General features: G+C 42.1%; 2 protein-coding genes across 5 annotated transcripts in view; one reads left to right on the top strand and one right to left on the bottom strand.

Annotated features, from left to right (window-relative positions):
- vav3b (vav 3 guanine nucleotide exchange factor b) overlaps nt 1–12,807 on the bottom strand; it is a 100,579-nt gene that overhangs the window by 41,448 nt on the left and 46,324 nt on the right. The gene's annotated exons all lie outside the window — the stretch shown is intronic.
- Nucleotides 1–12,807, top strand: part of LOC103396494 (netrin-G1-like) — a 32,443-nt gene that overhangs the window by 8,341 nt on the left and 11,295 nt on the right. For all 3 annotated transcript variants that reach the window (XM_017042060.2, XM_017042061.2, XM_008334596.3), the window contains exon 3: nt 7,394–8,037. In XM_017042060.2, coding sequence (XP_016897549.1) covers nt 7,394–8,037 — 644 coding nt within the window. The remainder of the gene's footprint in view (nt 1–7,393; nt 8,038–12,807) is intronic.

The raw sequence follows: 12,807 nt of genomic DNA, 5'->3' as shown, positions 1-12,807 counted from the left end.
GTTCGACCTGCTTTGGCTCCTGGCTTTCTTAATCTGCTCCATCACTTGTTTTCTGTCGGTGGATGGAGCCTCATATCTACGCTGGATGAATGCTCCACATTAGGTGAGCACTTGACAGACGGAGATTTGTTTATCCACATTATTCCCCGCTCTGTGTGACGGCTTCATTCTCGGCCGGTTATAAATACAAAGACATGAATATTGTATTTGGATCTAATGGGAAGTGATGAGCTCTGGGCTTAGACCAGACACAGTCTTTCTGGACAACTTAACATTGAAATGCTGTTCGTAATGGGACGTATAACTACTCAGATAAAGAGACTTTATCTCTGTAGCTACAGGTTACATAGATGAAATGATTACTAAAAGTACAAGAACAACAGGCTGAGAGTGACTGCCTCTGAATTACCTGTTATCTGTTGTTCATTTAACAGCTCTTGCTCAGTTCTTACCTCATACAAACAGAGGCCTGTTAGACCTCTGGTGCTATAACTGCTCCTGTCTTCTTTGACAATGCCTCTGTTCACTGTGTTTTATAACAAATATATAATAAAATATATAAATATATACACATAAATATATATACATTTTATGGTGTTTTACTCACTTTTACTGCATATATGTATGTATATATACATATATTTGCATGTACATATATATATATATATGGAGACATAGGCGGCAGATGACTGGCAAATGTTCTGCCTAGCCCCCTACAGGAAACTAAGCCATCATTACTGTATGTCAGGCCATATTGATCTCTGAGAAAGAGTGAAGGAGAATGTGCTGCGGAGAGAAGTGCAGAGTTGACGTGGGGATGTGGAAGCACAAAGGGAAACAGTGGCCAGAAATGGCTGGTACGATTTTATCATGCACGGTAAAAGGCTGACATTTCACTAATGCTTTTTTCCACCCTTTCTTTGGCATTTCAAATTAATAAAAGGCTCTCATAACTATGGGAGATGAAATAAATGAAAAATGAAGTACACACACACCGTGAGCTGTGAACACACAGACCAACAGAGCAGCAATTACACTCCCACCTCTGTTCTATTCATCTGCATCTCACCGTCGCTGGACAACAACACAGGTTCAGTTCCACTGAATCCTTCGGTCCCGCACTAATTGGAATATTTAAAGTTACCTAGTCTGCTAATTTGACATTTCATTCACTTCTATTGTACTCAATAGTGAAACCATATACATTTAGATCATTTGTTTGATTTGTTAATGTTATTGATGTTGTTTTGTATCATGAAGAAGTCAAAAAGTAACCTTGGTTTTTACATAAAAACTTTTTCTAGTTTTTTTGGAAATTTACTCCTGGGACTTTGTCACCAGATCAAATTAGTTTCTTTTATAAACATGATATTATAGCAAGATGCTGCAGTGAATTGGAAGCTAGTGCAACCAAATATCTGGTCAGAATGCTACAAAATTAAACCTGTGTGTTTCTGTCAATAAATATTACAGCAGTGAAAACAGTGAACTGTACTGTTCAGCTGTGATGATTGGAAAGTTGGTTTTCCAAAGAAATTTCAGTCAAAAATTTACAATTTTTAACAGAGTGTTATGTAAAAAAAAAAATCATAAAACCAGCTTTGACTGGTTCCTGACGTGTTTTATCTCCTTCAAACATTGAGCTGTGTTAGGTATTATTTGACCAGTGATTATTTATACCTATCCACAACATTGAAAGAACATTTGAAAGGGACCGGATGTCAGTCTTTAGTCTTTAGACGCGGCGAGGAGTGAGTTCTGAAAATGAAAATTCTCTGGTGAGGGATTATATGATGGCGACACAGCTCGCTGCGGTGAAAGACTTTGTAATTTTCATAAAATGGATATTTTTCAATTTTTGTCTGAAGATTCTTGAAAAGAAAGACATCCAATTTAACCCCGGATGTTTCGTCCTGTCGCTGCGATGGAAAGCAGCTGCTGCTGAGGGCAGGGGTAAAACATCCTTTCATTATGGCAACGATGAAGCTCTTTATTGGATCCTGACATCAGAGGGAATCTAATCCATACAACAACTGCGCTCAGGGTCTCTCTGTTTTCTTGCTTTTTCTCTGACTCACACATAACCACACAGGAGAAAAATAAATAGGTGTTTACTCTGCACACACAGATGCACCAAAACAACAAACACATATGTATAGGTTACATATGAACCTCCCCACATCCACATTTCTCTCTTACAAGTACAAAATCAGATCGATTTCTAATAAAAACCAAATGCTCCCAGCTCTTCTCTCCGCTCCCCATAAACGATAAGAAGTATTAGATTTTACCCCAGTGGGACACGTGGGACAGATAATGAGGCCAGGTGTTAATTAATGTGTAGTACGTTGTCCCAGTCTGTGATGCTGCCTCATGAATCTCAAGCAAGAGTGGCTCTGGTTCATGTGGCGTTGATTTCCCAAGCAGTGTACCTTAAAAAACAAGGCCAGACTGCTGGAACTGAGTTAGCAAAGTTAGCATAGTACCGCCGCATCTATGACTCACAATTACATATGCTTCTGGTCGTTGAAATGATATGAAGAATACGCTTCTGGTCGTTGAAATGATATGAAGAACCTTCAGTGAAACCAAAATCTATCTGTTGGTGCTGCTGCTCGCACGCTCGGAACATTTATGAGATCAGGATTTCACGAACGACGATGTTTCTTGATAAAGAATCTGCCGTTAGATCTCTGACATCCATAGACCTCTGACCCCATGATGTGATGGAGTACTCACAGGTCAGATGTGCAATCCTGCCGCCTCTCACTCTACTGAAGGTCAGACGAATGAAAAGCCTGGCTCTGCTGTAAGCCACTGTGGCCCTGACTGCTGGTTATTAAAGCTCTATTGAGTTTCTGCCAAAGCTCCGAGTCCGCCAATATCTCACCAGTGCTCATCTCAACTGTCTCGTCTGTCAGCGCTTATTTCAAACTGAAAGGATCAACAGACCGTTCTCTGTGTTCACAAAACATCTGACCACGTCCTCCACTAAAAATCAAACCCAGACGTACGTTCATATCAGTGCGTCAGCGTCACCTGTGTCGGCAAAACCAGTTCATATTCAAGTTATGTTTTGTTTTTTTGCTCAGAGCTATCCCTTCACATCGTCCTGAAGTTGAGATTTTAATTTGTCACGGTGCAGAAGTGCTTCAGCTCACATGGCGGTCATTTTTGTTGTCAAGGATTAACCTCTCCCCGACACAGAACTGAAGCAGAGTAATAACACCAAGCTGTCATTCTCTGGGTTCCTCCTCTCCTCCGCTGCTCACCCTGAATGAGTGTAGTCGATCCAAAGGTGTGATAAAGGGACTTTGGCCCGTTGACAGATCTGCAGGTGTCGCGTGTCAGGTTAGGAGGTGTAAGGCCGAGCTGGATGAAGGGCTGATTAATCCAGCAACACCTCAGACGCACGGGGACAGAGTTCTCTCACAGCCTCAGGGGCAGAGGAAGTTACAGTGGTTTTTTAAAATAAAAGCAGTAAAAGTACACACAGGTGATGGACTGGCTATTATAGTACTTTATGTTTTTGTAACGGAACTGTAATGGAATTGTTTTTACACATTTCAAATTGAAACCTTCTCTCCTTAAAAAATATTTGTTGGAGCCATAATAATATTGTAAGTAACAATAAATTAACCAGGAGGCGCCTGTAGCGGTGAAATATGCCCAGAACTATGTCAGCTGACATAATTAGTTGGCCTGCCTGCATCAGTCATTCAACAGCAGCTGCCGTCAACTTGGGAATTAATGTATGTCAAAAGGCACGTCAGCAGGTGGCGATGTGTCAGTCTCCTCGGCCATATGTCACTCATTTCCACGGCTCAGATCATCTTGTATGCTCAGTGCTCTGCTAGTAGCATCACATTCCTGACATATGCTGTGAGGTCATCAATGCTGCCAAGAAATGCATTTTCTTACCCTATTGTTACTGGTTTTATATGCGTTTCGGTTGTACGTTTGCAATGTTTTATTCATCTAGGTGTATGGAAGATGTCGCTTCAGCTACAGTGCGTCCTATTGATTCCTATTCCTGAAACTGTATCATAAATCTGAGCAAATCCATCAATTTACATGTAAATATCCCATGAGCCTTTGTGACCATCTGAAGATAAATGATTGCTTTTCATTTACATTCAAACCTCAAATCCTCGTGCTTCTTCTCTTGCTGGTGTACTTAGTATGACACCATGATATTAAGTTGACCTTATAGGCCGCAAAGATGGGGGCATCATTAGCAGAGACCACCACAGCCTTGCTGCTCGAGCCCCGGGGCAATAAGCTACTGCACCTGACAGATCATACAGCATTCATAAAAACCCAACTGGGCTCAGTAACACCGCAGCCACGGAACGGCAAAGTCCGAATAAAGTATCTTCAAAACAACATTGGCTTTATACTACTGATGTATTTGTAGGATTTATGGTTAGAAATATTTGGACAATGAAGTAAAATAACAGCCATGCCAGGTCCCAGGTTCAAAACAAAATAGCTTTTACAAAATTATTATGATGAAGACAAACAACATAATTCTTCTGCCTTTTTGATCTAACTCCAGTCCTCCAGTCAGGATGACAGTGTTTTAAAACCAGAACAACTAACAACCACAGCATCCTAGTTCAGTTCTCTGTGTATCAGCAGATACAGGAAAACGCTGCAGGTGTTGATTAGGACAGACGAGAAAATCATCAGCTTTCCTCTACCCCCGCAAGTTGACATCACAAGCTCATCACCGACCTCTGTGACCTTTCACACCCTGGTCAGAGCCTCTTGAACCTTGGCGTTCTGACAGGAGTATAAAGAGCAGATCAAACGTCATGAAAGCCACGAACCATCGAAATGCTGAGTTTTAAATAGTGCTGTCACTGATATCGTAAGACTAATCTATCTCTGACTAGGAGAAATATGTCAATAAATGAAACAACCAGACAACAAAAATGGCGTGTACAAATGACCACAGTTGAAATCCTGAATCCTGTCTCCAAATGATTCCACCTCACTCCATTACTGTGATGTGGTCGTCCATTCTTAAGTAAGGCTAGGTTACGTATTCATTTGGTCAATATCTCATCTTGGTGCAAAACTTCTGTCCGTCTTTAAGTCTCTGCTGACCAACTCAGTCCCCCCGCAGCCATGATCACAGGTAACGGATTGCGCTGAAAGAGCTTATTGTTCTTTAATACGTTCCCTTCGGCAAAGAACCGAAGCCCTGGGTCTGAGACGACTGCACAAGGTATTGATCTTCATAAGGCGCTGCTTTTGTTGTTAAATAACCACCAAAGGAAATCCAATGATAGGTCCTGACCTTTTGCTATCGTTCCACCTTCACCATGATGTATGAAAGCTCGGCACAGTTAGGGGACTTTGTTGTGGTGAAGAAAATAAATAAAATAAAACAGCGTACACGTCAGTTACCAAACAGCTGGAAAACTGCCTTCACAATATTGAGTATTATTGACGACGGAGGGGTCGCCCAGCCCGCTAACACATATGTGAACGGACCTCTCTGTTAGAGTCATCTGTTCTCTGAAGGCCTGAATAGCAGGCAGCCACAGAGAGAGTGATTATGGATTGAATTTATGGTCGCTTTCCACTGCTCTCTGAACACTTCTCGTGCCGGTGGGTCTGCAATTTTTTCTGTATTTAAAGCGTTCTGTTTACAACTGCTGTTCAGCTGGGAAATGTGTTTTTCTCATTAGCCACAGATGCTGCAGTTTGACTTCAGTGTTTTGTGTATAAATAAAGCTACCATTCCTAACCGTGAAAAAGGCACCGTGCCACTGAGGGAAAATGGACACTTTCTCATGTCCAGGGTGAAATCCTTTTCTTCCTGAACGTCTCTTGTCTCTCGCTCTTTCTTCTTCTCCTGTCAAGGTCTGTGCTCAGAGCAGGACCTCCAAGAATGAACATAAAGGGAATGTAGCAAGCTTCATCTCCCATCGATCTTAAACAGATGGCACAAGTGCAAATTATTGTCCCTGTGGTCAAACCGTGGCCAGCAGCCTCTCTATTAAAGCTTTTTTCTTCCACATTTTTTCCATCTGCATTTCTGTTTTCAGACCACACTACGAGCTTTTGAGCTTTGTGTGCGCTCCAGTGCACTGATGTAAAAAGGAACCACTATCATCACACTCCTCTCACCCACACTCTGTTATTCTCCGACTCTTGTCTCGGCAACATAACCCTTATTATCCTCCTATTCGCACCATTCAATGCTCCTTTGAGTCAGATGTGCAGGCCCAATGACCCACAATCCCTCAGTCTTGTTCTGTTTAATGGTATAGTTATATCTTGTAGCTAAGGAGCTGCTTGTAGAGACTGTCTTACAGTCTCGTAGGGTAGAGTCATTTACATGTTGTTCCCTGAAGAAAATGGAGACAAACACTGAGACTATAATTCAGTGCTCTCACTCACAGACAAAAAGCAGCCATTGTTGTTTGTTTGTTTCTGAATAAAGATCTTTCGCACCCGCTAATCGCCACAGCTGCCGATGATCTGGCGTCAGTCTGGGAGGAACACGCGGCAGTAGTGGAAATATAAGATGGTGATGTTACAAACAGCAGTTCTTTTTTCAGTGTTGCTGGATGATTTTGGGAGGAGACTGTGTGATGATTGCTGATTATTGAACAGCTTTCCAGATGATCTGAATCTCATCAGCACTTAACCTCATTGTTCCGGGAGAAGAGGTGAGAGGAATGTCAATACCTCTCTTCTTTTCCATCCCTGTCTCTCTCTCTTTCTCACTCTTCGTCTTTTTTACCCACACACTCTGATAAAGCCGACGTGTTCACACACAGGCAAACACATTCATCACTTAATACCCCCGTCACAGACCGACACAAACACATGGAGGGCTCTCCTTTCTCAGCACATACATGCACATGCACACATTCAGACCGAAGAGACGCAGATCCTTGAAAAATATATGTTCCCTTTTTTGTAATTTATACGAAATGCTCATCAGAATTCCATTCCCATCTGAGCTGGAACACCGCACAGGAATTTCAATTACATGGGCGACGCAGGGGGCAGTGTAAGGTTTGAATTAACTGTAGGAGAATATGGGATCTGGTGTCATCTTAATGAGAGGGTCACTGACTTGTGTGGCTCTGCGGCCAACATTGCACAGATTATAAAATACACACAGTGGTTTAAACAGACTACAAATCCTATTGAATGCAATGGTGGAATTGTAATAGGGAAGAAGGCAAACGGGTCAGAGAAAAGAGAATAACCTTTCAAGGCCAAACGAGCCAACAGTCGCCAGAAAAGGTGCTGGAGAATTAGGGACCTGGAGACCAGACTTAAACTTGGACCTTATATACACACACACACATATATATATGTACTGAATATTCTGACACGTGCATCTGTCTCTCTCCATTTCTGGTAGGAAAATCCTTACATGTGCAACAATGAATGTGATGCCACCACTGAGGAGTTGGCTCATCCTCCTGAACTGATGTTTGACTTTGAGGGTCGTAACCCAACAACGTTTTGGCAGTCCACCTCCTGGAAGAAATACCCCAAGCCTCTGCAGGTCAACATCACACTGTCATGGAACAAGACCATTGAGTTGACTGACGACATAGTCCTGACCTTTGAGTCGGGTCGACCGGAGCAGATGGTGCTGGAAAAGTCGCTCGACTACGGGCGAACCTGGACCCCTTACCAGTTTTATGCCACCGACTGCCTGGACGCATTCACCATGGAACCCAAGACTGTGAATGACCTCACGCAGCGCACTCTGCTGGACATCATCTGCACTGAGGACTACTCCAGAGGCTATGTGTGGAAGTACGACAAGACGGTGCGTTTTGAGATTAAAGACCGCTTTGCCCTGTTTGCTGGGCCTCGACTACACAATATGGCCTCACTGTACGGTCAACTGGATACCACCAAGAACCTGAGGGACTTCTTCACCATCACTGATTTGAGGATTAGGTTGCTAAAACCGGCCACTGGAGCCACCATGGTAGATGAGAACAACCTGTCCAGATATTTCTACGCCATCTCTGACATCAAGGTACAGGGCAGGTAAGAACTCCTCGGTTTATTTCCCCTTTACAACTTCTTAAAAATGCCTTTTTCAAATGCAAACATGGAACCAAAATCTATCTTCAGCAACATGGAAAGTTTCACTACCATCCTGGCTAGTAAACAAAAAAGGCCATGCCGTCTGACATTCACTGTTGTTAAATAATGACTTCATGTTAAACATTTTCCTTAAAATTTTGTCTCTTGATTTTGACGTGTGTCAGATTCACTTGAGACTGAACCTACAAAGTCACGAAGATTTTTTTTCTATGTCTTGTTTCTGTAATCAAGACTTCCAGACACAACATCATTAGAGCACCTCGCAGTTTCCGCAGGTTATTACATGTCCAGTGAGTCTCCTCAGAAACGTCTCCGCGATTCTCAGGGAATTGAAACATTGTTGTTTCACGGCACATGGAAACGGCACACACGACGGTCGTAAAGCTTCTACAGCTGCTCTTTAAATGGAGCCAGTGTTGCCTGCTGCGGTTGGTTTATAGGAGAAAACTAGGTTGGTAACGACCCCATTAGATGGGCCCTAAGTGAATTGAAACAGTTAGTCCCTAATTAGAATTCAGTCAACTTCAATGCCAGATTAAAACCATTAGCGATGTTAGCTCATTGGTAGGAGACTGATCTTGTAATTAAAAGCATTTGCAGCTGATTAAATCGTAATCGTCGGGGACACATCACGAAAACATGGGGACTTTATGTACCGTCATGTTGTTGCTCTTAGTTCCAGCCCTGCTGTGTTTGTTGATGAGTAGTTTTTTTTTTACTCTGTCAAACTCTTTTTTTTTTTTAGATTTTGAGTTTGAGATTACTTTATGTTTATATTCCCTCCACAGCATTTCTTTGTGTCAGGTATATATACTTACTGCAGTCAACAAACTCTAATTCCTGCACTAAAACATGAATTGAGTTATAAATTACTGAATGTGCTCCGCAGCAGAGATTGAGATCCCCATAGATATCTTATTTTGCCATTCATTAGAAACGTGTGGCAAAAGGTTTTATGGGAGAAGAAAATAAGTTATTTCCCTCAATTTTCCCCACCTGGCCCTGGGCTTCAAATTCAATTTCCCACAGAAAGTTTGCAGTAAGAAAGGAAAGAAAATAAACATACAATTTCTGTCCAGCGGTGTATAAGTAACTCACTTGACAAGGGGGGGTACAGGCAGGTGAGGTGAGGTGGGGGGGGGGGGGGACCTGCTGAAGCTGCTGGGGAATATCTGTGCTGCTCCCCTACAACCAAATGTGAAAGTCTTATCCCAGAATACTTATCTTGTCCTAAACTACTCCAGAAAGAGTAATAAGCAGTTACTCCTTCTGTCACACGCGCATAAAACCAGATCAAGAAAATGTACAATGCTATTTAAAAAATACATTCTGTTTCAATACATTATTTTTTGCGGGGGCATGAAAAAAAAAAGTCACTGTGAGAAAGCTAAACCCACAGGCGTCCAGAGAGAGAGTTGAAGATAAACCGGCTCAGCACCAACAGTGACTGAAACAGACCGGTGAGTTCTGAGCTTCAGGTGCAGCACCAGCAGGCAATATCAGAGAATAACAACAGATTCCTTTTAATAATCACAGAATCTCTAACAGATCATAACTCCATAAAACTGGCATTTTGTGGCTTGCTGTAAAAATACCGCATGTGAGCGTTTGAGTCGCTGTAAGGAGAGCCGTTCAACTGTGAAGGCTGTTTTTACACCTCCGTCTCCATCGTTCCTCATTTATTGATCAAATGTTGGCTTGGTAATTAAGACACGACTGCTGCTGGCTACCTGTAATGTCAGAGCTGCACATCTGCAGGGTGCAGCAGGGCCTGGGAATGAGGAGCAGCTAATCCATAGGAGCTAACGTGCCGTTCCTCCTCATCTCCAGAGTCATCCTCAGCTATTCTATGTAGTCTGGCCGTGTACAACCAAATACTTTCATTATTTTCTGCTTCATCTTTCTCTAATTCCCCAGTAACCTCTGCTTTACAGTCAAAATATTGTAATTTTATTATTTAACATTCTTATTTATAATTATAACAATTAAGAAATTAAATATTTTTGACTGATTTTACTACAATTAGTGGTCTTATTTATAATTATAACAAGAAATTAAATATTTTTTGACTGATTTTACTACAATTAGTGAGGAGTGTATTTAGGTTTATGTTACACAATAAATCACTTCAAATAGTCAGTGAACACGGGTTGTTTTTCATGCAAGAAAAAATTCAACATTTCTACCTTCTGTAGTCCAGAGACACGTTCAGGGACATATTCACAGCAGCCTTTCTAACCACTACTCTAACAAGGTGTATTGAATGAAGTACTGCATTATTTTTGTACATATACTATTGGTTTAAGACATATTTCCTATATAAAAGGAAAGGTTTTAATTTAACTTCGACAACAACAAGTTCCATAAAAATCCATATTCATAAATACAGACCAATGTAGAGGCAGCAGTAACCAAGCAATGCATTTCAACAGGCTCTCTGAACAAACAAAGGACTAAAAAAAAGGTTATTTCATTGGGTCGGCTGTACTTAAAGTTGTGTGTTTAATGATATGTATTAGTCTGGCTAATATTAACATGACTGCAGGCTTATGGAAACAGGAGAGCGATGTTTTACTCCCTGCTGAGCGTCTGTGCCGACGACTGTTACACAAAAGTAAATTTCAAAGACAAAGAAAAACACACTTTATCAGGAGCCCTCCCTCCGAGGTGGTCTTTAGATGAATATTATTCATGAGCAATTTGGAAACAGAAGAATTATCTTTCAGATAAAATATGAAACATTTACTGTTATCTCCTGCTCCCCCGGTGGTTCCCTCCAGTCAGAGACAGCCCCTCCCCCCTCCCTGTAGGAACCCTCAGCTCATAAAAATGCCATACAACACACACACTTAAAAGGAGTCTAAATTTGTAGCCACCTTACAGGGTTTCCACATAATGGGCATCGTGCCTTAATGAAGCACCGACAGAGGAAGGTTTGAAGCCTGAGGATCCTGCAGAGTGTCCTTTCTATCGTTGGCACATAAAAGACTGGATTAAAGTAACACATTGTAACACAATGTTTGATGTTGTCTAATTATCTTTTTCTTCTTTAATCTTTTACTAATGCCCGTCTTAATTACATTCTCATTAAATAACTCGCAGCCTTCCTCCAGGTATGTGATGTTTAAGGTGTGTCTGATTAAAAGGCCTGTTGGACTTGAACTCAGAGACATGAAGACTAAGACATCGTGATGGTTTGAACTCAGAGACGAGACATGAAGACTAAGACATCGTGATGATGTCGTCGGGTGGACAGAGGTGGCAGCACATTCACGGCTTCAGAGAAGTGGAAAACAACTGAATATTCATATCCATTCATCTTCTACTGAATAAATCCTCTTCAAGGTCGAGGTGGGGAGCTGGACCCAATCCCAGCAATCAAACTGGGGCAACAGAGGGCGGGGCAACACACTGGACCGGTCCATCACCAGGACACTAGAAGAGACACTTACACTGCGTTCACACTGCAGGTCAATTTTTTTGGCAATCAGTGGCATCACGAATCCAACTTTTCGAGCAACTTTTATCTGTGGTCCTAAATCAAATACATATCTGGGTTGTTTTTTTAAACACTGTCATTACTAAGTGCTGTTACTGTGACAGTGCCAGGCTGTTTACTGGGCCAACGTGACTGTAACAGGTTTGTTTTAACACTCAACAAACCTACCATACTGTAGGCACAGGGCCACTGTTTTGTCTCAGTTCAGTTGGATGTACATCCCTCAGAAAATGTCTGCCCGGGGGCCGTGACAGTTATTTGTAATAATACTGGACAGCATAACACCAGGACACCAGCGGTGGTCATAAAAAGTTGGCTCGATGAAAAAATATTCCAGCCCATATCATTTATACTGAAATGTCCTTCATTGTTTTCACATAAAAAGAAAGAAAAAAAAAGACTTTGAAGCCAAAGCTAAGCTAAGCTCCCCGGTTTTAATTTCAGTTTTTCTCCCTTTTACACCTGCAGCCCTAGGGGGTTTGTGCTGTTTTTGTTTTGTGCTGTTTCTCAAGCAGTGAATGCAGGTATGACCTGCCGTCAGTGTGATTCACTGAGGAAAAGCTGCACAGGAACAACGTAAAACTCAAAGTTAGGAAAAAGAAAAGACACATTTATGAACCGCCTGCTTCATCAGCCCGTAACACGGCTCACACACACACCTCCACCTCCACCGCCCTGGCGTCCTGTGAACCGTGACAGCTGAAGCGAGCTTGATTGACAGAGTTTAACCCTCAGGTTCAGCCTCCAGTGTTACTCTACTGTACAACCACACAAGAGTCTCTGTTTTTCTGTTTTTTTTTCCCCGGGCTCAACCAAACGCCTGCTCACCTCTTCTTCCACCAGATGTCTGTCACATGCCGCCATATTTTCTGCCAATCAAATTCCCCCTCCCACACCCCCCACATTTAATTAGAGCTCATCAAGGGCTGCGCTTTCTTTGTAAATAATATATTGGTGTCAGAGGAAGTGCATCAGATGAATGTGTCTCTGTGAGCGCTGCAGTGGCCGCGGAGTGAAACAGTCGGAGTGTCCTTCTCACCACCGCAGTGTCAACATCACGCTTTACTAGCTACGGAACAAACAAGGTTATTGTGGCTTATATTCAGACGATATGTAGGTGTGTGTGTGTGTGTGTGTGTGTTGGAGATGGTGGGGGGGGCAGGTTTACGTCATTAATACAGTGACAAGGCATAATTCATTTCCATTAGAAC

This window comes from Cynoglossus semilaevis, chromosome 20, assembly GCF_000523025.1.
Source record: "Cynoglossus semilaevis isolate Cse_v1.0 chromosome 20, Cse_v1.0, whole genome shotgun sequence".
In the NCBI taxonomy this organism is placed as follows: Eukaryota; Metazoa; Chordata; class Actinopteri; order Pleuronectiformes; family Cynoglossidae; genus Cynoglossus; species Cynoglossus semilaevis.
This window is presented reverse-complemented; position numbering and strand designations above follow the sequence as displayed.